The following is a 27740-nucleotide window of genomic DNA, read 5'->3' on the forward strand; positions in this document are numbered from 1 at the left end:
GCCCGTCCCGATTCCACCTGCACCAAGGCTCGGAGGATGGCATTCTCCATCGACCTCGGGCGGGATCGTACGAACCTCGGGCAGATATGCCGGTAAAATTCCACCCTGTGTGTTTGCATGTTTGTGATTCGTGTCTGCATTTTTTAAAGTTTATTTATTAGTGTCACAAGTAAGAATCATAGAATCATAGAAACCCTACAGTGCAGAAAGAGGCCATTCGGCCCATCGACTCTGCACCGACCACAATCCCACCCAGGCCCTACCCCCACATATTTACCCGCTAATACCTCTAACCTACGCATCTCAGGATTCGAAGGGGCAATTTTTAACCTGGCCAATCAACCTAACCCGCACATCTTTGGACTGTGGGAAGAAAGGCTTACATTAACACTGCAATGAAGTTACTGTGAAAATCCCCTCATCGCCACACTCTGGCACCTGTTCGGGTAACACTGAGGGAGAATTTAGCATGGCCAATGCACCCTAACCAGCACGTCTTTCGGACTGTGGAAGGAAACCGGAGCACCCGGAGGAAACCCATGCAGACACGGGGAGAACATGCAGACTCCCCACAGCATGCACTTTCTGTTCACGTTTGTTTTTGTGTGTGATTTGCATTTTCTTGTTTGTGTCTATGTTTGTGACTTGTGTTTGCATGTTTATGTGTTTGCGTGTGTTTTTAGCTTTGGCGTGTTGTGTATATTTTGTGTTTGCGCGAGTGGATATTTTTCTGTGAAATTGCAGTTTTCAGAATATTCTGGAAACTCTGGAGGGTGCTGTTTATCTCTGTGAGTGTTGGAGAGGGAAAGGAGATTCCAGATTAGTTGTAACACCACAAAAATGCAGTTCATTGAATGCAATGATATCAGAGATGGTTCATGGATATAATGTGTTGCAATGTGTTCAATTTGAGCCCCAATTCTACTTCCCCACTAGATGGTGTGGGGCAAGTCATAAAACCAAGACAGTTCCATTTTGGATGCCTAGAATTAGCTGAACTCCTGCAGCTGTAGCCCCAGGGACCACAGCCCAGGGGCACTGAGGCCAATTGCATTCCTCCCAGCAACCACCCTGACTCGGGGTGGCACAATGGTTAGCACTGCTGCCTCACAGCGCCAGGGACCCGGGTTCGATTCCCGGCTTGGGTCACTGTCTGCGTGGAGTTTGCACGTTCTCCTCATGTCTGCGTGGGTTTCCTCCGAGTGCTCCAGTTTGCTCCCACACTCTAAAGATGTGTGGGTTAGGTGGATAGGCCATGTTGAATTTCCCTTTATTGTCAGGAGGATTAGCAAGGTAAATACATGGGGTTATGGCGATAGGGCCTAGATGGGATTGTTGTCGGTGCAGGCTCGATGGGCCGAATGGCCTCTTTCTGTACTGTAGGGATCCTATGATTCTAAGGTCAGGAACTGTCACGACTTAGTAACACACACATAACTGAACCTTTAGTCTCTGGGACAACGAAGGAGCAAGGATGGTCTTTAAAAATGAATGGCAGAGAAAGATAAGAAACCTCATGCATGGGAAAGGAAAGATCACAAACATCACCGTCATACATCGTAATGTATCGATATACTTCACCAAATCTGAGTGGCTGTATAGAGACTGACTCTGGCTGTGATTTGAAAGAGGTGGAATGATTAAAATGGGACAAGCAGCCATGATGAGAAAGATTTCGCACAGGAGATGACATTTTGGGATGCAGCATGTTAGCGGTTTGAGACATGACATTGTGAGCTTTTTGGAGGAACAGGTGACTTGGGACCTCTGATCGCCAACTCCTTCCACCACTGGGCTTTCCTTACTTCCTGTCTCTGACTCTGTTGTAAACTAACCAATACAGACTGATCACTGTGACCAATCCGCAACTCCATTCCTGCCGAAAAGAACCAGCTGTTGACAAAGATTTTCCTCCCGCACCCATCGGGACAAATGCAAGAATGCCAAATTTCAAACCATCACAACGACTTGTTCCACAAGAGGAAAGGGTACTGATTGGTGGTTTATCGACTCTGCTGGGCCCAGACCTCACGATGGGGAAAGCAATGGCGAACTATGGTCTCCTCTCTTTCCAGGGTCATTTCACAAAGGGCGCAAGGCTTGCTGAGAATGGGTCACCGTGTGTGAAAGTATATCACTTCTAGCAACTGTGAATGAGCTGTGTTACGAGCTCGATTATCTTAAATTGGTGGTTAGTGTAGCTATTAGCTATTTTCCATTATCATTGTATCATGTGCTTGCCAAATGGGTAGAAGGCAAACTGAATGGACTTTTAATTTGATTTATAGAATAATACAGAGCATTTCAGCATGGAAACTGGCCATTCGGCCCAGCCAGTCCATGCTGACATGGTGCCCTCCCAGCTAGTCCCAATTGCCCACATTTGGCCCATATCTCTTTAACTCTTTCCCATCCACGTACTTATCCAAATGCTTTTTAAATGTTGCTATTGAACCTGCCTCAACCTCTTTCTTTGGCAGCTCATTCAGTGACACAGTGGCTAACACTGCTGCCTCAGAGTGCCAGGGACCCAGGTTTGATTCCCGACTTGGGTCACTGTCTGAGTAGAGTTTGCACATTCTCCCTGTGTCTGTGTGGGTTTCCTCCGGGTGCTCCGGTTTTCTCCCACAGTCCAAAGATGTGCGGGTTAGGTGGATTGGCCATGCTAAATTGCCCCTTAGTGTCCCGGTCCGCATAGTTTAGAGGGATTAGTGGAATAAATATGTGGGGTTACGCAGATAAGGCCGATGTGGGATTGTTGTCGGTGCAGACACGATGGGCCAAATGGCCTCCTTCTGCACTGTAGGGATTCTGTGATTCTATATACGTACCACCTTCTGCATCAAGAGGTTGCCCCTCAGGTCCCTTTTAAATCTTTCCCTTCTCACCTTAAACCTAAGCCCTCTAGATTTGATTGGATGTGATTTATTATTGTCACATGTATTGGGATACAGTGAAAAGTTTCTTGTGTGCTATACAGACAAAGCATACCGTTCATAGAGCACATGGGAGAAGGAAAGGAGAGGGTGCAGGTGGGTCTTGTATCATTGACTGCCCCTTGCCTCGCTCCCCATGCAGGGCGTTTAACCGGGAGCCGGTGGGGGTCACGGCCTCCCAGCCTCCTATGTACCCCAATCAATCTGTCCGATTCTTGCCAAGCTCTGCTCCCCTACCCGGGAGAGGCAGCTGTCTCGAGAGGAGGGCCGAAGGTTGATTTAGAATGAGTTCAAATTCTTAAACTGCCTGTCACACTCTCTGGATCATGAGTGCAGGCATCTGGCTGACAGGTCCCGGAACATAATCCCACCACCACTCTTCCCAGTATTGGTGCAGGAATCTGTGACCTCTGAGTCAAGGCACATTGGTTCTCAGTGAAGCATGTGGGCCACGGTACGGTGAACGGAACACCGCAAAAGGTGTGGTGAAGGCAAATTGCGAATATTTTCAAGTCAGCTCCCAGGAATGGAATGAATTGTTTATGTATTTCTACCTCAATCCTATCAGGTTTGATCTAAATCCTTGAATATTCTCAAGGGTCAAAGTTATCAGTCAGTCAAACTTTGTTATGTCTCATTTCCTTTGAGAGGAATAGAGGAAGCTATAAATAAACATACAAATAAATCTCTGGATTAGCAGGGGAATAGAACATTTTTACATAACATGAGAGTTTTTCCCTGATTGAGGGGAGGCCGGGGCCTGGGGCCTGGTTTAAAAGCAGCTCGAGGCCCGAGGCCTCTGGAATCCCCTCCTTAAACTGCCCCACTTCCCTCTCTCCTCCTTTTTAAGGCACTTATAAAGCCTACCTCTTTGACTAAGCTTCTGGTTCTCAATGCCTTGAACTAGCCCAACGGCAAATTTAGTTTGTAAAATGGTCCTGCGAAGCTCTTTGGGGGTTTATTTGATTTGATTTATGATTGTCACATAGAAGATAGGAGCAGGAGGAGGCCATTCAGCCCTTCGAGCCTGCTCCGCCATTTATCACAATCATGGCTGATCGCCCAGCTCAATAGCCTAATCCTGCTTTCTCCCCATAACCTTTGATCCCATTCGCCCCAAGTGCTATATCCAGCTGCCTCTTGAATGCATTCAATGTTTTGGCATCAATTACTTCCTGTGGTAATGAATTCCACAGGCTCACCACTCTTTGGGTGAAGAAATGTCTCCTCATCTCCATTCTAAATGGTCTACCCTGAATCCTCAGACTGTGACCCTGGATCCTGGACTCCCCCCACCATCGGGAACATCCTCCCTGCATCTATCCTGTCTAGTTCTGTTAGAATTTTGTAAGTCTCTATGAGGTCCCCCCTCATTTGTCTGAACTGCAGCGAAAACAATCCTAACCCAGTCAATCTCTCCTCATACATCAGTCCCGCCATCCCCGGAATCAGCCTGGTAAACCTTCGCTGCACATGTATTGGGATGCAGTGACAAGCATTGTTTCTTGCGCTCTATACAGACAAAGCATGCTGTTCATAGAGTACATAGGGAGAAGGAATGGAGAGGGTGCAGAATGTCATGTTACAGTCATAGCTAGGGTGTAAGGAAAGGTCAACTTAATGACTTAATAATGGTAGGTCCATTCAAAAGACTGATGGCAGCAGGGAAGAAGCTGTTCTTGAGTCAGACGGTACTGTTACAGTTGCTATATAAATGCAAGGTGTTATTGTTTTTTGATATGGGCAGCATTGGCAAGACTAGCATTTAATACTCTATGCTTGTTGCCTTGAGAAGGAAATACCGAGCCTTCTCCTTAAACCCCGGAATTCTGGGTCCTCATTTCTTTGCAAGCACAAATCCTTGGCTTCAATTCCCAAATCCAGGATCTCCAGTCATCCCGAAGGACAAGGGCAGCAAATGCATCGGAACGCCAGCCTCTCAAATTCATTTTTTATATCGAGATACCCCTTCCGGATCTTTCAAAAGTCAATGTTGCTGGGAGCCAACCTGCACACAGCAAGATCCCACAAAAAGCCTCAGGTGTCGTGAGGCCCGCCTCCTAGATTTCTTTTGCAACTGTGGGCCCAATTTTACCATCGTGTTTCACCCGTTTTCGGGTGTGAAAACTTGGTAAAGTTGGGCGTGAGATGAGTAGTGCAATCCGCGCCCACCTCCGCGCCGGTTCCCCCTTTACCAAAGCCCAAAAATGGCCGCGATCGGGACCGCGCCCGAAACGGGCGCGATGAAAAACTTAAATGCATTTGTGTGCATCTAAATTGACTTAATGGGCTGCACACCCATCCTTACCGGCACTTCCCCCTTTATCACCATGTTCACCCATCCAGAATCAGCGCAAAACAGACATGCTCCCTAAAAGTCCGATTCAGGTGCTCCAGTTAGTGAGGAGCTAAGTGCCGAGCGTCTGACAGCTCTCTGCTTGAGATCAGTGAGGGGAAGGGAGGGTCCACTGCCACTCTGCTTGATATCAGTGGGGGTGAAAGATGGTCCACTGCCATTCTGCCTGAGATCGGTGGCGGGGAAGGGGGAGTCTGCTGCCACTCTGCCTGAGATTTGTTGGGGGAAGGGGGGGGTCCGCTGCCACTCTGCCTGAGATCTGTGGGGGGAAGGGGGGGTCCGCTGCCACTCTGCCTGAGATCAGTGGGGGGAAAGGGGGGAGTGGCCGGCGATCGGTCTGGGTGGTGGGGGGGTGGGGGGTAAGGGGGTCAGTAATGTTGTGGAGGTGAGACAATGTCTGTGGGGGCCAGGGGGAGGCACTATCCGGCCCGGGAGGGATGTGGCAGGGGAGCAGCATTCTATCATTTTTTTTTCTGTGCATGCGCTGTTGGAGCTGCAGTGTTTTAAGAATTAGGGAACATAAGATGGGAACAGAAACTGTCAGGAAAAGGCACAAATAAAAAGTGGAGCTTGTTTAAGGAACAAATACTGCATGTCCTTGCTAGGTATGTCCCTGTCAGGCAGGGAGGAAATGGCCGAGTGAGGGAACCATGGTTCACAAAAGAGGTTGAATGTCTTGTCAAGAGGAAAAAGGAAGCGTATGTAAGGATGAGAAAACAAGGTTCAGTTGGGTCGCTTGAGGGTTACAAGGTAGCAAGGAATGAGCTAAAAAAAGGGCTTAGGAGAGCTAGGAGGGGGCATGAGAAGTCCTTGGCGGGTCGGATCAAGGAAAACCCCAAGGCATTTTACTCTTATGTGAGGAATAAAAGAATGACCAGGGTGAGGTTGGGGCTGGTAAAGGAGAGTAGTGGGAACTTGTGCATGGAGTCAGAAGAGATAGGAGAGGCGATGAATGAATACTTTTCTTCAGTGTTCACCAAGGAGACGGGCTATGTTTTCGAGGATGAGAGTGTGATACAGGCTGATAGGCTGGAGGAGGTGGATGTTCTGAGGGAAGATGTATTAGCAAACTTGAAAAACTTCAGGGTCGATAGGTCCCCTGGGCCAGATGGGATATATCCTAGGATTCTTTGGGAGGCAAGAGATGTGATTGCAGAGCCTTTGGCTTTGATCTTTGGGTCCTCACTGTCCACGGGGATAGTCATGATGTGGAGATGCCGGCTTTGGACTCGGGTAAACACAGTAAGAGTTTTAACAACACCAGGTTAAAGTCCAACAGGTTTATTTGGTAGCAAATGCCATTAGCTTTCGGAGGGCTGCTCCTTCGTCAGGGAGAGCTGTTTGAGAGCAGCTTTCCACTCCATCTGATGAAGGAGCAGCGCTCCGAAAGCTAATGGCATTTGCTACCAAATAAACCTGTTGGACTTTAGCCTGGTGTTGTTAAAACTCTTACACGGGGATAGTACCAGAAGACTGGAGAGTGGCGAATGTTGATCCTCTGTTCAAGAAAGGAAATAGGAATGACCCTGGTAATTGTAGGCTGGTTAGTCTTACTTTGGTGGTCGGTAAGTTAATGGAAAAGGTCCTGAGGGATAGGATTTATGACCATTTGGAAAGATGCAGCTTAATCCGGGATAGTCAACACGGATTCGTGAAGGGTAAGTCTTGCCTCACAAATTTGATTGAATTCTTTGAAGAGGTAACTAAGTGTGTCGATGAAGGTAGAGCAGTTGATGTCGTTTACATGGATTTTAGTAAGGCGTTTGATAAGGTTCCCCATGGTCGGCTCATGAAGAAAGTAAGGAGGTGTGGGATAGAGGGAAATTTGGCCGATTGGATAAGTAACTGGCTATCTCATGGAAGACAAAGGGTGGTGGTGGATGGAAATTTTTCGGACTGGAGACCAGTTACCAGCGGTGTACCACAGGGATCAGTGCTGGGTCCTCTGCTATTAGTGATTTTTATCAATGACTTGGAGGAGGGGGCTGAAGGGTGGGTCAGTAAATTTGCTGATGGCACCAAGATTGGTGCAGTAGTGGATGAGTTGGAGGGCTGTTGTAGGCTGCAAGGAGACATTGATAGGATGCAGGGCTGGGCCGAAAAATGGCAGATGGAGTTTAACCCTGATAAGTGCGAGGTGATTCATTTTGGTAGGACTAATTTGAATGCGGATTACAGGGTCAACGGCAGGGTTCTGAGGAATGTGGAGGAACAGAGAGATCTTGGGGTTCATATCCACAGATCTCTGAAGGTTGCCACTCAAGTGGATAGAGCCGTGAAGAAGGCCTATAGCGTGTTAGCATTTATTAACAGGGGGTTTAATTTTAAGAGCCATGGGGTTATGCTGCAACTGTACAGGACCTTGGTGAGACCACATTTGGAATATTGTGTGCAGTTCTGGTCACCTCACTATAAAAAGGATGTGGAAGCATTGGAGAGAGTGCAGAGGAGATTTACCAGGATGCTGCCTGGTTTGGAGGGTAGGTCTTATGAGGAAAGGTTGAGGGAGCTAGGGCTTTTCTCTTTAGAGCGGAGGAGGATGAGAGGCGACTTAATAGAGGTTTATAAGATGATGAGGGGGATAGATAGAGTGGACGTTCAGAGACTATTTCCTCGGGTGGATGTAGCTGTTACTGGGGGGTATAACTATAAGGTTCATGGTGGGAGATATAGGAGGGATGTCCAAGGTAGGTTCTTTACTCAGAGAGTGGTTGGGGTGTGGAATGGACTGCCTGCTGCGATAGTTGAGTCGGACACTTTAGGAACTTTCAAGCGGTTATTGGATAGGCACATGGAGCACACCAGAATGATAGGGAGTGGGATAGCTTGATCTTGGTTTCGGACAAAGCTCGGCACAACATCGAGGGCCGAAGGGCCTGTACTGTGCTGTACTGTTCTGTGTTCTATGTTTTGGGCGCGTTAAGCCCCGCCCACAGGTTCTGCAGCGTGATTCGGAATTGCTGATATTTTTTCAGGCAGAGTGTGTATGGGGGCGCCTGAGAACGGGTCTAAAAGTCGGATCTGAAACACTCCCAGTTTCAAGTCCACCCAGCGCTTAGAATCAAAATGGTAAAATAGGGCACGATGTGTCAAAAACTATGGCAGGAAATGCCATCCGCACAGCCGGCAGGCTACAGCCCACCTTTCCTGTCTGAATTGACACATGCGCCGGAATTCTACTGCCCACCCGCCACGGAATCGGAGCGGGCAAGAGGCGGACAACGGAGGTCTGTTGACCTCGGGCGGGAATTTCCAGTCTCGCTCGTCCCGAAGCCATAAAATCCCGCCCGGGGTCAACGGGGCTTTCCATTGTCCACCCTTCGCCCACTCTGATGCCGTGGTGGACAGGGCACCAAAATTCCAGCCACAGTCCAAAAATGAGAATGTCCCGCCTCGTGTCTTTGAAATGAAATGTCAACTTGTGGCTCCGTCTCCCCTCTGCCGGTCAATACTTTTTATACCATTCACCAGAAGGAGGGTGGGGGGAGTGGGGGAGTAGTGGGGGAGGAACAACAAGAGGGAAGGTCTTTGATAGGGTAGAGGGCAGCAGAGATTACATCGTAAAGGTGTTGTGGAGCAAAAGGCAAAGGGCTTGGTAACATCGGTAATGAAGAAACAAAGGTTTAGAGTGAGGGTGAATGGCAGAATAATCAAGAGTTGTGTCTGGAAACAAAAACATGAGAACAAGATACAGACTGGCCCCTTGGCAAAAGATTCAGAGTCAAAAGGGAGGCAAGGGTTGCTGATCTGAAATTGTTGAACTCAATGTTGGGTCTCTAAGTGGGAAGATGTTCCTCCAGCTTCCGATAGCTTTCACTATGAAATGGCAGCAAGCCGAGGACAGGAGTGTGAGCATGAGAACAAGGTGGTCATGTCGAACCCTGACTCTCTTATCAAACCTGCTGTTAGGAGTCGGACATATCGACCTCTACCTCATAGAGACTGTGTTAACTCTCACTAACACCCTCTGGACCACAGCCCCACCGCCCAACACCAAGCCACCTTGCTGACCTTCCTTTACTTCTCAAGACGACTCGTATTCGACTCAAAACACTAGCCACCCAGACACTGTCAGAACTTTCCATTTATTTTTATTTCAGATTTCCAGCATCCGCAGTATTTTGCTTTGATGTTAGTTCTCCCCGGTGCCCGAACCAATTAGTGCCACAAAAATTGACTATCTGGTGATTACGGTGTGGCTTTTTGTGGGATCTTGCTGTGCACAGATTGGCTGCCACATTTCCTACACTACAACAGTGACTATTCAAAATGTTTCATTGGCTGTAAAACGCTTTGAGACGTCCAATGGTTGTGAGGAGCTGAATACCAGTCTTCTCTCTTTAGATGCCAGTTGCGCACAGATACACAGACACACGCAAACACACAGATACATGCACAACACACACGTATGCCCACACACACACAAATATACACACACACACAAACACATATGCACTCACAGTCACACCCACGCAAAAACCCACACACACACACTCGCACACACACGCAAACACACACTCACACACATACACAGAAATGCACACACACTCAAACACTCATACACACAGAAACACAGACAGACACACACACAGAAACACACACACAAGCAGAGCGCGCACGGAGACAGGCAGAAAGAACAGGACAGATGTGCAATTCTGCATGGTTATTGAATGAGATCACACCTACAATCAGAGCTGATTAGTATCTGCGATAACTCAGAGTTGATTACAGGACAGTGAGAGGAGAAGGATGTAGCCAGACTCAGCCTGCCATCGATAACAATCTCTAATCTCTATCAGCACTTACAACCGCGGGATCAAGGTTACAACAGTTTAGAGATCAGCCCAGCCCTGTCTCTGTTTACTTCTCTGTCGCTTTCTCTCACTTTGTCGCTCATGTCTCTGCCTCTCTCATCTATCCATCGTTCGTTCTTTCTTTCTTTCTCTCAATCTTTCTTTCTCTCAAACTTTCTTTCCTTCCCTCACTTTCTTTCTTACAACCTTTCTTTCCTCTCTCACTCTCTCCTTCTCTTTCGCCCTATTTGTCCTTTTGCGATTCTCTCCTTCTTACTCTCCCTCTTTCTGTCTTCATAGCTGTTTCTCTCTCTCTCTTTCCCCTTGTAGCATGTCTGTCTCTTTCTCTCTGCCTTTCTCCTCCTGTCTCTCTTTCTTTCTCCCCTGAACCCTACGGTGGCACAGTGGTTAGCACTGCTGCCTCACAGCGCCAGGGACCTGGGTTCGATTCCCGGCTTGGGTCACTGTGCAGAGTCTGCATGTTCTCCCTGTGTCTGCATGGGGTTTCTTCCGGGTGCTCTGGTTTCCTCCCACAGTCCGAAAGACGTGCTGGTTAGGTGCACTGGCCGTGCTAAATTCTCCCTCTGTGTGTCCGAACAGGCGCCGGAGTGTGGCGACTAGGGGATTTTGACAGTAACTTCACTGCAGTGTTAATGTAAGCCGACTTGTGATACTAATAAATAAACTTGAAACTTTCTCTCTCTTTCCCTTCCCCTTGTTATCTGTCTCACTCTATCTTTCCCCAACTCACTATCTATCTCACACTCCCTAATCCCTTGTTGCCTCTGTTCTACCCTCACTCTCTTCCTTGCCCAGTTGCTCCTTCTGTCTCTCCTCTATCCCTTGTTCCTCTTGCGTTCCCCCTGTCTGTACGATAGGTTGAAGGATGGTGCTACACTCACCGTGCACCGTCAGTGTGACTGAAGCCTCGGTTTTCCCCACCATGTTCTTGGCCACACATGTGTAGGTCCCCACATCCGTTGCTGTGGCATGTCGAATGACCAGTGTATTTCCCCCCTGGATTTCGGACCTGTGGAACGGATTGAGAGCGAGATGACAGAGGGTGATTCCTGCCAACAGCGCGGCGTGTACAGAGACAGGGCAAGTGTTGGCATCCCAACGCCACCCCCTCAGGTGGAAGACGCTCTACGGGGCAAGCAGGGAGAGGGGGCAGAATGGATCATCGCACAGTCAGGGGAAGGAGTTTAGGGAGGGGTGGACTGATGCACCTCGCCGGGGCTGCTGTTAAGCAAATGAAAGAAATCGCATTTCTGCAGCACCATTCTCAATCACAGGACATCCCAAAGGGCTTTACAGCCAATGAGGGCTTTTGCAAGTGTAGTTACAATGAAGCCAAGTTGGGCACAGCAAGATTCCACAGACAGCAGTGTGATGGTAATCATTTTTTTGTGATTTTGACAGATTAGCATTGGACAAGATACCGGGGGAGTGGAATTGCCCCCAATATAGCCCGAGGGAATGTAGAACATCCACACTCTAGGTCAGAGAGTGTTGTTGCAATTTCTCATCTGTCTTAATGTCAGTACTGAGGGAGTGCTGCACTGTCTTAGGGTCAGTACTGAGGGGTGCCGCACTGTCAGAGGGTCAGTACTGAGGGGTGCCGCACTGTCTTAGGGTCAGTACTGAGGGAGTGCTGCACTGTCTTAGGGTCAGTACTGAGGGAGTGCTGCACTGTCAGAGGGTCAGTACTGAGGGGTGCCGCACTGTCTTAGGGTCAGTACTGAGGGGTGCCGCACTGTCAGAGGGTCAGTACTGAGGGAGTGCCGCACTGTCTTAGGGTCAGTACTGAGGGGTGCCGCACTGTCAGATGGTCAGTATTGAGGGAGTGCCGCACTGTCAGAGGGTCAGTACTGAGGGAGTGCTGCACTGTCTTAGAGTCAGTACTGAGGGGTGCCGCACTGTCAGAGGGTCAGTACTGATGGAGTGCTGCTCTGTCAGAGGGTCAGTACTGAGGGAGTGCCGCACTGTCTTAGGGTCAGTACTGAGGGAGTGCCGCACTGTCAGAGGGTCAGTACTGATGGAGTGCTGCTCTGTCAGAGGGTCAGTACTGAGGGAGTGCCGCACTGTCAGAGGGTCAGTACTGAGGGAGTGCTGCACTGTCAGAGGGTCAATACTGAGGGGTGCCGCACTGTCAGAGGGTCAGTACTGAGGGAGTGCTGCACTGTCAGAGGGTCAGTGCTGATGGAGTGCTGCTCTGTCAGAGGGTCAGTACTGAGGGAGTGCCGCACTGTCTTAGGGTCAGTACTGAGGGGTGCCGCACTGTCAGAGGGTCAGTACTGAGGGAGTGCCGCACTGTCAGAGGGTCAGTACTGATGGAGTGCTGCTCTGTCAGAGGGTCAGCGCTGATGGAGTGCTGCTCTGTCAGAGGGTCAGTACTGAGGGAGTGCCGCACTGTCAGAGGGTCAGTACTGAGGGAGTGCTGCACTGTCAGAGGGTCAGTACTGAGGGAGTGCTGCACTGTCAGAGGGTCAGTACTGAGGGAGTGCTGCTCTGCCAGAGGGTCAGTACTGATGGAGTGCTGCACTGTCAGAGGGTCAGTACTGAGGGAGTGCTGCACTGTCAGAGGGTCAGTACTAAGGGACTGCCGCACTGTCAGAGGGTCAGTACTGAGGGAGTGCCGCACTGTCAGAGGGTCAGTACTGAGGGAGTGCTGCACTGTCAGAGGGTCAGTACTGAGGGAGTGCTGCACTGTTAGAGGGTCAGTACTGAGGGAGTGCTGCACTGTCAGAGGGTCAGCACTGAGGGGTTCCGCACTGTCAGAGGGTCAGTACTGAGGGAGTGCTGCACTGTCAGAGGGTCAGTACTGAGGGAGTGCTGCACTGTCAGAGGGTCAGTACTGAGGGAGTGCTGCATCGTCAGAGGGTCAGTACTGAGGGAGTGTTGCACTGTCAGAGGGTCAGTACTGAGGGAGTGCCGCACAGTCAGAGGGTCAGTACTGAGGGAGTGCTGCTCTGTCAGAGGGTCAGTACTGAGGGAGTGCTGCACTGTCAGAGGGTCAGTGCTGAGGGAGTGCCGCACTGTCAGAGGGTCAGTACTGAGGGAGTGCCGCACTGTCAGAGGGTCAGTGCTGGAGGAGTCACTGTCATTGCTGAAGGACAGATTATTTGGTGATTGTCACATTGCTGTGTGTGAGATCTCGCTGTGTGAAAATTAGCTGTGGGGTTCTCAGTGTTACAATGCTGGCTGCACTCAGTAAGTATTTAGTTGGCAATGAAGCAACGGAGACTGAGACAGGCTGAGAAATGAAAGTGCTGGCTTTCTGCGGCTGGTGTCTGTGTTCACAGCAGCGAGGGTGGCACTCTATTCAGTGGCACGGCTGGTACCGGTGCGAGTGCAGCTTCCGTACCTGCCCTTGGGTAGCATGCCATCCTCCTTCCTCCAGTGTACAGTTGGGGTGGGGTCCCCTCGAGCCTCGCACTGGAACTCCACCGTCGCGTCCACCAGCACGACCTGACTGCTGGGCTTCTTCACGAAGGAAGGTCGCTCTGGGGAGAGCAGCAACAAGAGGAGGGGGGGGCATTAAATCAATCTCTCAACATCAGCGCAGTCCCCAGGCATCACCAATCAAAACAGAAACAACCCCTCAGCCTTCCGATCGTTCTCACCACTCCCCGGCTCATTTCTCCTCAGTCCCCTATTGGACTAATTAGCGATGATCTAATATTACCGACCCCAAGAGCCGAATTTCCCAGCTTTCCCTCCCCGCTAGCGGAATCTTCTCTCCCCATCGAAGTCAAAATGGAGGATTGAACATCTCGCTGCATTTTATGGCTCTTCCCCCACGCTGTGACTGGGCTGGAAATTTCTGCCTCTGGTTTGGTTTGGCACGGTGGCACAGTGGGTTAGCACTGCTGCCTCACAATGCCAGGGACCCGGGTTTGATTCCCGACTTGGGTCACTGTCTTTGTGGACTTTGCACATTCTCCCCGTGTCTGCGTGGGTTTCCTCCGGGTGTTCCGATCTCCTCCCACAGTCTGCAAGGCGTGTGGGTTAGATGGATTGGCCATGCTAAATTGCCCCTTAGTGTCAGGGGGACGAGCTGGGGTAAATGCATGGGGTTATGGGGATAGGGCCTGCGTGGGATTATGGTCGGTGCAGTGTCGATGGGCCGAAAGGTCTTCTTCTGCACTGTAGGGATTCTATGAAATTGAATTTTGGTTTGCCCCAGCAAGTGGAACTGTCTTCTCGCTGTCTACCCCATCGAAGCCCTGCATAAGTCACCTCTGGTCTTCCTCACGGATCTATCCCTGTCACCTGCCTGTTTCTCCTCTGCATGCTGCCTCTCACCTGCAGCATTAGCTTTCACACGTATCCTTTCAACACCCGACTCTCCCACAGCCGCCACCCCTCTCGACTCCTGCACTGTTGCTGAATGATCAGGTCGCTTATCCCACATCTGGGACCGGATGAGCAGGAATTTCCTCCAATTTAACACTGGGAAGGCTGAAGCTCCGGTGCTTCTGAGGGAAGGCTGTCGACCTGAAACGGTACCTCTGTTTCTCTCTCCGCTGATGCTGTCTGACCTGCTGAGTTTTTGCAACATTTCCTGTTTTGATTTCGCAGACAGTATTTTCTCCTTGTCTCACGATATAAATATGTTTTGTTTTTGTTTTAAAGCTATCTAAATCACCGCTTAAACTTCCCTCTCCTGGAGAAGAGATCCCCAGCCCTGTTCAATCTTTCTTGATCATCATGCCTGGTGTGATGCTGCTTTCACAAGCACCTTACAAATCCAGGATTCCTCTCGCATCTATAGAGTGGCACGGCGGCACAGTGGGTTAGCACTGCTGCCTCACAACGCCAGGGACCTCGGTCCGATTCCCGGCTTGGAAGACTGTCTGTGTGGACTTTGCACATTCTCCCCATGTCTGCGTGGGTTTCCTCCGGGTGCTCCGGTTTCCTCCCACACTCCAAAGGTTAGGTGGATTGGCCATGCGAAATTGCCCCTTAGATGTCCAAAGATAAATTGGTTCAATGGATTAGCCATGGTAAATGTGTGGGGTTATGGGGACAGGGCGGGGGAGAGGGGCTGTGTAAGGTACCCTGTCAGGGAGTCGTTGCAGATCTGATGGGCTGAATGGCCTCCTTCTGCGCTGTAGGGATTCTATGCAGCCTCATGCGATATCAAAAAGGATAAGAGCAGCAGACACATGGGAACACCACCACTTGCAAGTTCCCCTCCACACCATGCTGACTTGGAAATATATCGCCAATCCTTTGCAGTCACTGGAGGATCCTGGAACTCCCACCCTAACAGCACTGTGGGTGTACCTACACCTCATGGACTGCAGCGGTTCAAGAAGGCAGCTCACCACCACCTTCTGAAGGGGCAATGAGAGATATTATGTTAAAGTCTCAACAATTAATTATTGCAAACCCAAAACTGAATGCTGCAAATATTCAGCAGGTGAGGCAGGCAGTGTAATCGGAGAAAGTGAGAGTGAACCTTTCAGGGTCGATGAGTTTACCTGAATGTCAGTATTCGTGTGGTGATCAATGAGGGAGAGGAACAGGAAGGTGGAACTAACTCGCTTGCCTCGAGGGGTTCTATGACTGGGATAGAAAGTGATAACATTCCTCGCGCACAACTTTCTCCAACACTTTCTCCGGGCGGCATGGTGGCACGGTGGTTAGCACTGCTGCCTCACTGCGCCAGGGACCCGGGTTCGACTCCCAGCTTGGGTCACTGTCTGTGCGGAGTCTGCACGTTCTCCCCGTGTCTGCGTGGGTTTCCTCCGGGTGCTCCGGTTTAGAACATAGAACAGTACAGCACAGAACAGGCCCTTCGGCCCACGATGTTGTGCCGAACTTTATCTGAAACCAAGATCAAGCTATCCCACTCCCTATCATCCTGGTGTGCTCCATGTGCCTATCCAATAACCGCTTAAATGTTCCTAAAGTGTCTGACTCCACTATCACTGCAGGCAGTCCATTCCACACCCCAACCACTCTCTGAGTAAAGAACCTACCTCAGATATCCTTCCTATATCTCCCACCATGAAACCTATAGCTATGCTCCCTTGTAATAGCTCCATCAACCTGAGGAAATAGTCTTTGAACGTTCACTCTATCTATCCCCTTCATCATTTTATAAACCTCTATTAAGTCTCCCCTCAACCTCCTCCGCTCCAGAGAGAACAGCCCTAGCTCCCTCAACCTTTCCTCATAAGACCTACCCTCCAAACCAAACCAAACCAGGTTTCCTCCCACAGTCCAAAGATGTGTGGGTTTGATGGATTGGGGGACTAGCTCGGGTAAATGTATGCCTGCGTGGGATTGTGATCACTGCAGACTCGATGGGCCGAATGGCCTCCTTTTGCACCGCAGGATTCTATGATTCTAAAGCAACTTGATCATCCACTATTTCCTACCTCCTGTCTCTCCACCTTCTCTTCGGAGGTGCTGTCTCCGGGTATTTGGATACCACTCTGTGGGTTGGGACTATTCGCCACCGGGACTGGTCGCCTCGCCCAGGATTGCCCATCACTCTGTGACACTCGTACTCACCCAGAACTGTCAGCTCGCCCACTTCACTGTCCCGCTCGCCCACCATGTTGGTGCCCACACAGACGTACTTCCCCGCATCGCTTTTCCGCGTGTTGGTGATCATCAGCTTTCCTCCCCGAATCTGCCGGGTTCAACACAGATATCAGAATGTCAGCTCACTGTCTGGATCAGAATGGGGGTGGGACAGGGCTGGGTGGTTTAGGGAAGAGGGGTATAGCTGGGAGGTTGGAGGAGCAAGCAGAGCTTGGGTTTTGGGTAGGGGAATCAAGGGAGCTTTGGGGGTTCTTTTCAATTGTTCATTCATGAGATGTGGGCAAGGCCAACGTTTGTTGCCCATCTCTAATTGGCCTTGAACTGAGTGATTTGCTCGGCCATTTCAGGGGGTGGTTAAGAATCACCCACATTGCAGTGGGTCTGGAGTCACATGTAGGCCAGACCTCAGGGGCGGCACAGTGGTTAGCACTGCTGCCTCACAAGGCCAGGTACCCGGGTTCGATTCCCGGCTTGGGTCACTGTCTGTGTGGAGTTTGCACATTCTCCCCGTGTCTGCGTGGGTTTCCTCCGGGTGCTCCGGTTTCCTCCCACAGTCTGAAAGACGTGTTGGTTAGGGTGCATTGACCTGAACAGGCGCCGGGGTGTGACTGCGAGGGGACTTTCACAGTAACTTCATTGCAGTGCTAAGTAAGCCTACTTGTGACACTAATAAATAAGACTTAACCTTTTAAAAAAACGCCATTAATAAATTTAAGCCATCGTTCTGAGCCTGCCTCTCCTCAGGTCGCTGTCTGTGTGGAGTTTGCACATTCTCCCCGTGTCAGCGTGGGTTTCCTCCGGGTGCTCCAGTTTCCTCCCAGAGTCCAAAGATGTGTGGGTTAGGACGAGTGGCCATGCTAAATTGCTCCTGAGTGTCGGGGGGATTAGCGGGGTAAATGAGGGTTATGGGAATAGGGCCTGGGTGGGATTGTGGTCAGTACAGACTCGATGGGCCGAATGGCCTCTTTCTGCACTGTAGGGATTCTATGATTCTAACCCATCTTTCTAATGATACTTTGTCTCCAATCACAGACTTGGCTCGGAGGCATTGTATGGACATTGATGTGATTTGAGTTGATTTGATTTATTATTGTCACGTGTATTAACATACAGTGGAAAGTATTGTTTCTTGCGCGCTATACAGACAAAGCATACCGTTCATAGAGAAGGAAAGGAGAGAGTGCAGAATGTAGTGTTACAGTCATAGCGAGGATGTAGAGAAAGATCAACTTAATGGAAGGTCGGTCCATTCAAAAGTCTGACGGCAGGAGGGAAGAAGCTGTTCTTGAGTCGGTTGGTACGTGACCTCAGACTTTTGTATCTTGCGAAACAGTCCTGCAAACGATGTAAATTGTTGCTGCTGTTGGGGTTATTGTTGAGCTGAGGGAGGTTCAGGAGTGCTCAGATTGGAAAGAGAAAACTCCCTTTCAGTCTGTCACTTGCCCCAGCTGCAGACAGCAAGATTGCAGCGTGCGGCAGCAGGAACTAAACTCGGGGAGTTTTGTGTCATTAGGATTCACAATGTAATCAGGAAACTGCATCTGTCTCTCTCGGCCTCAGTGCCGTCCCGGCGTGTGAAATAGTTCGGCAAAGAGAGCTTAATTGAACAGGCAGGCTCTTAGCGAGAGTCCAGGCAACCTCTATTGAAACAGCACAATCTTCATTAAATAGATAAACTTTCCTCAGCCCTTCAAAGGGAATCGAATTCTCTGAACACAGTCCTCTTTTCCTGAACACAGTTGCCGCCTGAAACCTTTCCCGACGAACCAATTTCCCTGATTATGTATGAATAGATGGGTGGGGGAGGGAGGTGGGGGTGGGGGAGGGAGGTGGAGGTGGGGGAGGGAGGTGGGGGTGGGGGAGGGAGGTGGGGGTGGCGACCGGCTTTATTATGTGTTCACATATTCTCTGCTGCGACCGTAATGGGGCACCGACCGTTTTGAGTGTGCGCCCTTGACCCAAGTCATTTATATTACACCCATACCTTGTGGAGTGATTACAATCAGAGATGGACATGGTGGTGAGGAAGAGGGTGGCGCAAGTGGCAATGTCACTGGGCTAGCAATCAAGAGACTCAGGCTGACTTTCTGAGGACATGGGTTCAAATCCCATCCCGGCAGCTGGACGATCTTGAATGCAATTAATAAAATTTGGAATTGAAAACTGGTCTTATTAACCGTGACCATGCATCCTTGATTGCTGTAAATCCAGCTGGTCCAAAGATGTGCAGGTTAGGTTGATTGGCCATGCTAAATTTGCCCCTTAGTGTTCCAAGATGTGTAGATTAGGGGATAAGCAGATAAATATGTGGGGTTACGGGGATAGGGCCTGGATAGATTGCTCCGTCGGAGAATCTGTGCAGACTCGATGGGCTGAATGGCCTCCTTCTGCATTGTAGGGATTCTATGATTCTGTCGCTCTTACCTGGTCTGGTCTACATGTGACTCCAGACCCACAGCAAAGTGGTCGACTCTGAAATGCCCCTCTGAACTGGCCTGGCAAGCCATTCAGTTCAAGAGCAATTAGGGATGGACAATAAATTCTCCACACAGGTGGAGAAGGTGGTGAAGAAGGCATATGGTATGCTTGCCTTTATAGGACGGGGTATAGAGTATAAAAGCTGGAGTCTGATGATGCAGTTGTATAGAACGCTGGTTAGGCCACATTTGGAGTACTGCGTCCAGTTCTGGTCGCCGCACTACCAGAAGGACGTGGAGGTGTTAGAGAGAGAGTGCAGAGAAGGTTTACCAGGATGTTGCCTGGTATGGAGGGTCTTAGCTATGAGGAGAGATTGGGTAAACTGGGGTTGTTCTCCCTGGAAAGACGGAGAATGAGGGGAGATCTAATAGAGGTGTACAAGATTATGAAGGTGATAGATAGGGTGAACAGTGGGAAGCTTTTTCCCAGATCAGAAGTGACGTTCACGAGGGGTCACGGGCTCAAGGTGAGAGGGGCGAAATATAACTCAGATATTAGAGGGATGTTTTTTACACAGAGGGTGGTGGGGGCCTGGAATGCGCTGCAAAGTAGGGTGGTGGAGGCAGGCACGCTGACATCGTTTAAGACTTACCTGGATAGTCACATGAGCAGCCTGGGAATGGAGGGATACAAACGATTGGTCTCGTTGGACCAAGGAGCGGCACAGGCTTGGAGGGCCGAAGGGCCTGTTTCCTGTGCTGTACTGTTCTTTGTTCTTTAAATACTGGCTTTACCCCCAGTGACCCCACATCCCAGGAAATATTACCTTTCAGAAGGTCTGATTTGAAGGAGCACTGAGGTGTCCAAGGGTTTTGGGGTTAGAGACAGTTACAGAGTGAGGGAAGCATGAGGTCCTGGAACGATTTGAAAACAAAGATAAGAATTTTCAAACCAAGGTGTGGGGTGTTGCCTGACCAGGAGCCAGTGGGAGTTCCCTAGATCATTGTTCAAATCCTACAGAAGGGAAAAATGTATATTTATATAGCGCCATTCACAGCCTCAGGATGTCTCAGGACAAAGAACACAGAAAATTACAGCACAGGAACAGGCCCTTTGGCCCTCCATGCCTGCACCGACCATGCTGCCTGACTGAACTAAAACCCCCTACCCTCCGGGGACCATATCCCTCCATTCCATCCTATTCATGTATTTGTCCAGATGCCCCTTAAAAGTCACTATCATATCTGCTTCCACTACCTCCCCCGGCAGCGAGTTTCAGGCACCCACCACCCTCTGTGTAAAAAACTTGCCTCGTATATTTCCTTTAAACCTTGCCCCTCGCACCTTAAGCCTACGTCCCCTAGTAATTGATTCTTCCACCCTGGGAAAAAGCTTCTGACTATCCACTCTGTCCGAGCCCCTCAATCTTGTAGACTGCTATCAGGTTGCCCCTCAACCTCGAGCGTTCCAGTGAGAACAAAGACATCTGATAGCCAGGGAATACTTTTGAAATCACTACCATAACTTAGGGGCAACCAATTATGACACAGTAAAGTCCCACAAACAGCAACATGACATTGGCTGAGGGATAGACATTGATCTCAGCATAGGGGAACAACTTCCCAATTCCTCTTCAATATAGTGCCTGTGGGATCTTTCATAACTACAGGCGAGAGAGGCTTGGTTAAAATGTCAAGAAAATGGATACAGTGAGAAGTGGGATATGGGGAAGAAGGTGAGTAAGTGGCATAGAGCGACATGGGGAGATGGTGGGTGGGATAGAGTGACATGGGGAGATGATGGGTGGGTGGGATAGAGTGACATGGGGAGATGGTGGGTGGGATAGAGCGACACGGGGAGATGGTGGGTGGGTGGGATAGAGTGACATGGGGAGATGGTGGGTGGGTGGGATAGAGTGACATGGGGAGATGGTGAGTGGGATAGAGCGACACGGGGAGATGGTGGGTGGGTGGGATAGAGTGACATGGGGAGATGGTGGGTGGGATAGAGTGACATGGGGAGATGGTGGGTGGGATAGAGTGACATGGGGAGATGGTGGGTGGGATAGAGTGACATGGGGAGATGGTGGGTGGGATAGAGCGACACGGGGAGATGGTGGGTGGGATAGAGTGACATGGGGAGATGGTGGGTGGGATAGAGTGACATGGGGAGATGGTGGGTGGGATAGAGTGACATGGGGAGATGGTGGGTGGGATAGAGTGACATGGGGAGATGGTGGGTGGGATAGAGCGACACGGGGAGATGGTGAGTGGGATAGAGTGACATGGGGAGATGGTGGGTGGGTGGGATAGAGCGACATGGGGAGATGGTGGGTGGGTGGGATAGTGACACAGGGAGATGGTGGGTGGGTGGGATAGAGCGACACGGGGAGATGGTGAGTGGGATAGAGCGACCTGGGGAGATGGTGAGTGGGAGGGGATAGAGTGACATGGGGAGATGGTGGATGGGAGGGGATAGAGTGACATGGGGAGATGGTGGGTGGGTGGGATTGATCGACATGGGGAGATAATCTGATCATATAATTACTTTTTCCAGCTCTTAAATAAACTGCAGAGTGTGCAAGTTCAGCAACAACAAACTCTTGGTTCTTTTTCCCAGGGTGGAAGAGTCAATTACTAGGGGGCACAGATTTATGGTGCGAGGGGCAAGGTTTAAAGGAGATGTACGAGACAGAGTTTTTACACAGAGGGTGGTGGATGCCTGGAACTCGCTGCGGGGGAGGTAGTGGAAGCAGATACGATAGTGACTTTTAAGGGGCGCCTTGACAAATACATGAATAGGATGGGAATAGAGGGATATGGTCCCTGGAACGGTAGGGGGTTTTAGTTCAGTCAGGCAGCATGGTCGGTGCAGGCTTGGAGGGCCGAAGGGCCTGCTCCTGTGCTGTAATTTTCTTTGTTCTTTGCTTTCAGCGTCATAAATGAAACCTCCAGACCAGGTCGCCCTTGTGGTGGAAATTAAATTAAATTAAATCAATTAAACAAGTGAGGAACCAGTCACACCAGAGATTATCATCACTTTCCCTGCTAATTGGAAGCAGCCTAAACTAAACTGACTGCAGACCATTATCTAGCTGCCTGGTCCTGAGGGCGAGACACGGGTCAAAAGTTGCTTTCTCCGAGAAGTCCTTCTCCTTTCTCAGAAATAACGGGCATTCACCTCCCCCCCCCCCCCCCCCGCCCCCCCCCCCCCCCCCCCCCCCCCCCCCCAGCCTCGTGAAACACCAATTATTTTCTCACTTGTCCTGTGATCAATGAATACAGATGATTAGTTCTCTGCTGGCTTAGCTAGAACAGGGAGACTCATTAGCTACTTGCTAGCATGCACGTTATGTGTGACTGATAGCGAGGACCCCTTTCCACCCTAACTGTGCAGATAGATGTAAAGCAGTCAGATTCCTTGACAGGTAGGGATTCGACGAAAGGCCAGGTTTTCTCTCCGCATTATGAAGCTTCATTTGCTGCTTTCAACCCAAGCGAACCAGCCCTCATCAACCTTGCGTTTTTCTCAAGATTTGTTTTGCAATTTATCACAAGCTGTTGCAAGCAGAGGACACCGCAACGCCGCATGTGCTTTTCGCAGCTTCGGTACAAGGGCCATTTACAACAGGCTCCTCCATATCGAGCCAGGTTCAGCAGCAAAAGCCAGCAAAATGCTGCGGATCTAAATTAAACCGGAAAATGCTGGAAACACTCAGCAGGTCTGGCAGCATCTGCGGAGAGAGAAACAGAGTTAACGGTTTGAGTCCAATGTGATAGTCATCCAGCTCACGTTTCTCTCTCCACAGAGGCTGCCAGACCTGCTGCGTTTATCCAGCATCTTTTGATTTGATTTGATTTGTTATTATCACTGGGTTGCAGTGAAAAGTATTGTTTCTTGCACAGACAAAACATAGGGTTCATAGAGTATATAGGGGAGAAGGAAAGGAGAGGGTGCAGAATGTAGTGTTACGGTCATAGCAAGGGTGTAGAGAAAGATCAACTTAATATCCATTCAAGGTCCATCCAGGGCGGCACTGTGGCACTGCTGCCTCACAGCACCAGGGACCCGGGTTCAATTCCGGTCTTGGGTTACTGTCTGTGTGGAGTTTGCATGTTCTCCCCATGTCTGTGTGGGTTTCCTCCGGGTGCTCCGGTTTCCTCCCACACTCCAAAGATGTGCGGGTTAGGTTGATTGGCCATGCTAAATTGCCCCTTAGTGTCATGGGGACTAGCTGGAGTAAATGCATGGGGTTATGGGGATAGGGCGTGGGTGGGATTGTGGTCAGTGCAGACTCAATGGGCTGAATGACCTCCTGCTGTTCTGTATGATTCTATGAGAAGTCTGACAGCAGCAGGGAAGAAGCTGTTCTTGAGTCGGTTGGTACGTGACCTCAGACTTCTGTATCTTTTTCCCGACGGAAGAAGTTGGAAGAGAGAATGTCCGGGGTGCGTGGGGTCCTTAATTATGCTGGCTGCTTTCCCGAGGCAGTTGGAAGTGTAAACGGAGTTATTGGATGAGCAAGTTGTGTCAACTAACTAAAGATGATAAGGGAGGATTGACGAAGTAGACATGGAGAGGATGTTTCCTCTTGGAGGCCAATCTAGAACAAGAGGTCATAGTTTTAGGATAAGGGGTGGCCGATTTAAAACGGAGATGAGGAGGAATCACTTCCCTCAAAAGGTCCTGAATCTGTGGAATTCACTACCCCAGAGTGCGGTGGATGCCGGGACTTGGAGTAAATTTAAGGAAGAGATGGACAGATTTTTGATGAGTCAGGGTTTGGAGGGCTATGGAGAATGGGCAGGAAAATGGAGTTGAGGCCAAGATGAGATCAGCCATGATCATATTAAATGACAGAGTAGGCTCGAGGGGCTGAATGGCCGACTCCTGCTCCTAATTCTTTTGTTTTTATTAGGGCAATGTGTTTGATGCGATAGACAGGCACTCGGTAAAGTGCCATGTTGCACGCGTGTCTGCAAAGGCAAAGCCCATGGAATAAAATGGACAAGTGACAACATGGATCTGAAGTTAGCTGAGTCTCAGCATAGTGGGGAACAGTTCTTTTACTGACTGGAGGAATGTGGGGTTCCCCAGGGGTCGCTGTCTGGACCCCTCATTTTCTTTATAAGATATTAATGAGCTAATTCAGACTGTGCGGATGGTGTGAAACTTGGAAGTTTTGTGAACGTGAGGAGGATAGTGATAGACTTCAAGGAGACACAGACAGGTTCGTGGAATGGGCGGCTAAGTGGCAAGTGACATTTTTGTTTGAAGAATGAGGAAATGCAATATAAAATCAAGGTAAAATTCGAATAGGGGTACAGGAGCAGCGGGAGCCGGGAGTATTGTTGAATTGGAATAGGGGTACAGGAACAGCGGGAGCCGGGAGTATTGTTGAAAGAGGAAGGAAGGACAGGTTGATAATGTGATTAAAAAGACAAAGAGAATCCTTAGCTTTATAAATACAGTTAGAGTCATAGAGGTTTACAGCATGGAAACAGGCCCTTCGGCCCAACTTGTCCATGCTGCCCATTATTTTAAACCCCTAAACTGGTCCCAATTGCCCGCATTTGGCCCATATCCCTCTATACCCATCGTACCTATGTAACTGTGTCAATACTTTTTAAAAAGACAAAATTGTACCCGCCTCTACTATTACCTCTGGCAACTTGTTCCAGACACTCACCATCCTCTGTGTGAAAAAATTGCCCCTCTGGACCCTTTTGTATCTCTCCCCTTAAACCTATACCCTCTAATTTTAGACTCCCCTATCTTTGGGGAGTCTCGAGTACAGAAGCAGCTGTGATTGGTCTGTATAAAACAATGGTTTGGCCTCAATTGGATTATTGTGTCCAGTTCTAGGCACTGCACTTGTGGAGAATGTTGAAGGCCTTAGAAAGGGTGCAGAATAAATTCACAAGTATTATGCCAGAGACGTGGAACTCCAGTTTCGGTGCAGATTGGAGAAACTGGGGCTGTTCCGTTTGGAGAACAGAAAGCTGAGAGGAGATTCGATAGAGGATTTCAAAATCAAGAGGGCCCTGGACAGGGTAGTGGATAGGAACATAGGAGCAGGAGTAGGCCATTCAGCCCATCAAGCTTGTTCTGCCATCCAATACGATCATAGCTGATCATCCAGTTCAATGTCTTCCCCCACACTCTCCTCAAATCCCTTCACATCATTGGCCTTTAGAAATCTATCATTCTCTGCTTAAACATACTCAGTGACTGAGCTTCCACAGCCCTCTGGGGTAGAGAATTCCAAAGATTCACAACCCGCTGAGTAGAGTCGTGCTGCCGCTGTACAGAACCTTAGTTAGGCCTCATTTGGAATATAGTGTTCAATTCTGGTTGCCACACTACCCTAAGGATGTAGATGCTTTGGAAGGGGTACAGAAGAGGTTTACCAGGATGTTGCCTGCTCTGGAGGGTATTAGCTATGAGGAGAGGTTGGATAAACTTGGTTTGTTCTCACTGGAACGACGGAGGTTGAAGGGTGACCTGATAGAGGTTTACAAGATTATGAGTGGCATGGACAGAGTGGATAGTCAGATACTCTTTCCTTGGGCAGAAAAGTCAAGTACTCGGGGACATAGGTTTAAGGTGCGTGGGGGAAAGTTTAGAGGAGATGTGTGAGGGGCAAGTTTTTACACAGAGGGTGGTGAATGTCTGGAACGCGCTGCCCGGGGAGGTGGTGGGAGCAGTTACGATAGCGGCATTTAACGGGCATCCAGATGAATACATGAATAGGATGGGAAGGATACGGACTCCGTAAGTGCATATGGTTTTAATTTAGGCAGGCATCATGATCGGCGCAGGCTTGGAGGGCCGAAGGGCCTATTCCTGTGCTGTACTGTTCTTTGTTCTTTAAAACAAAATTCTCCTAATCTCGGTCCTAAGAGGCTTCCCCCTTACTTTCAAATTATGTCCCCTGGTTCTGGACTCCCTGTCGAAGGGAAACATCTTACCTGTATTTACCCTCGCTATCCCATTAATTATTTTGACGGTTCAATGCTATCACTTCTCTTTATTTGAGACTCTTGAGAATACCAGCCCGACTTCCCCAATCTCTCTTCGTGAGACAGTCTTGCCGTCCCCAGAAAAAGGCTGGTGAAATTCCATTGCACTCGCTCTATGACGATAATATCCTTCCCAAGGTAAGAGGACTATTATTGCACACAGTACTCCAGGTGCGGTCCCACCAAGCCTTTATACTATTGTACTCAAGTCCTCTTGCAATGAAGGCTAACGCACCATGAGCCTTCCTAATAAGGAGATACTGTTCCCATTGGTGCAAGCATTGAGAATGAGAGGGCAGGGATTTAAAATGATTGGCAGAAGAACTAACTCCAATTTGTGAAAAAAAACATATTTTTATACAGCGAGTGGTTAGGATCTGGAATGCACTGTCTGAGAGTGTGGTTGATGCAGATTCAATTGTGACATTCAAAGATACTGAATAATTATTTGAAGAGGAAATATTTCTGTGGGGGAAAGGTGGGGGAGGGGAAGGGGGTAAATCATTTTGTTCTCACATTAAAATAAACCTTTTGCTTATTTCTTTATACCTTTTGGGTATTCATGTTTAGAGGGAAGATCACACTTTTCTGGAAGCATGAGGAAGCTGGAGATACAGTTAATAACACAGGGTGCTGGGGGAGAGGGGTTACTGAGTGACAGTGTGAGGGAGCTGGGTTAACATCAGTACAGATACAGTCAGTAACACAGGGTGCTGGGGGAGAGGGGTTACTGAGTGACAGTGTGAGGGAGCTGGATTAACATCAGTAGAGATACAGGCAGTAACACAGGGTACTGGGGGAGAGGGGTTACTGAGTGACAGTGTGAGGGAGCTGGGTTAACATCAGTACAGATACAGTCAGTAACACAGGGTGCTGGGGGAGAGGGGTTACTGAGTGACAGTGTGAGGGAGCTGGATTAACATCAGTACAGATACAGTCAGTAACACAGGGTGCTGGGGGGAGAGGGGTTACTGAGTGACAGTGTGAGGGAGCTGGATTAATATCAGTAGAGATACAGTCAGTAACACAGGGTGCTGGGGGGAGAGGGGTTACTGAGTGACAGTGTGAGGGAGCTGGATTAACATCAGTAGAGATACAGTCACTAACACAGGGTGCTGGGGGGGAGTGGGGTTACTGAGCGACAGTGTGAGGGAGCTGGATTAACATCAGTAGAGATACAGTCAGTAACACAGGGTGCTGGGGGGGAGTGGGGTTACTGAGTGACAGTGTGAGGGAGCTGGATTAACATCAGTCGAGATACAGTCAGTAACACAGGGTGCTGGGGGGAGAGGGGTTACTGAGTGACAGTGTGAGGGAGCTGGATTAACATCAGTAGAGATACAGTCAGTAACACAGGGTGCTGAGGGAGAGGGGTTACTGAGTGACAGTGTGAGGGAGCTGGATTAACATCAGTAGAGATACAGTCAGTAACACAGGGTGCTGGGGGAGAGGGGTTACTGAGTGATAGTGTGAGGGAGCTGGATTAACATCAGTAGAGATACAGTCAGTAACACAGGGTGCTGGGGGGAGAGGGGTTACTGAGTGACAGTGTGAGGAAGCTGGATTAACTTCAGTAAAGATACAGTCAGTAACACAGGGCGCTGTGTAGGAGAGGGGTTACTGAGTGACAGTGTGAGGGAGCTGGATTAACATC

At 49.5% G+C, this 27740-nt stretch overlaps 1 protein-coding gene across 1 annotated transcript in view; it reads right to left on the minus strand.

Moving 5' to 3' along the window:
• robo1 (roundabout, axon guidance receptor, homolog 1 (Drosophila)) overlaps nt 1-27740 on the minus strand; it is a 360349-nt gene that overhangs the window by 83765 nt on the left and 248844 nt on the right. The window contains exons 4-6 of the mRNA XM_078233066.1: nt 16614-16734; nt 13453-13591; nt 10988-11115 (exon numbers count right to left, since the gene is read on the minus strand). Coding sequence (XP_078089192.1) covers nt 10988-11115; nt 13453-13591; nt 16614-16734 — 388 coding nt within the window. The remainder of the gene's footprint in view (nt 1-10987; nt 11116-13452; nt 13592-16613; nt 16735-27740) is intronic.

This window comes from Mustelus asterias, chromosome 17 (assembly GCF_964213995.1).
Source record: "Mustelus asterias chromosome 17, sMusAst1.hap1.1, whole genome shotgun sequence".
NCBI classification, from domain to species: Eukaryota; Metazoa; Chordata; class Chondrichthyes; order Carcharhiniformes; family Triakidae; genus Mustelus; species Mustelus asterias.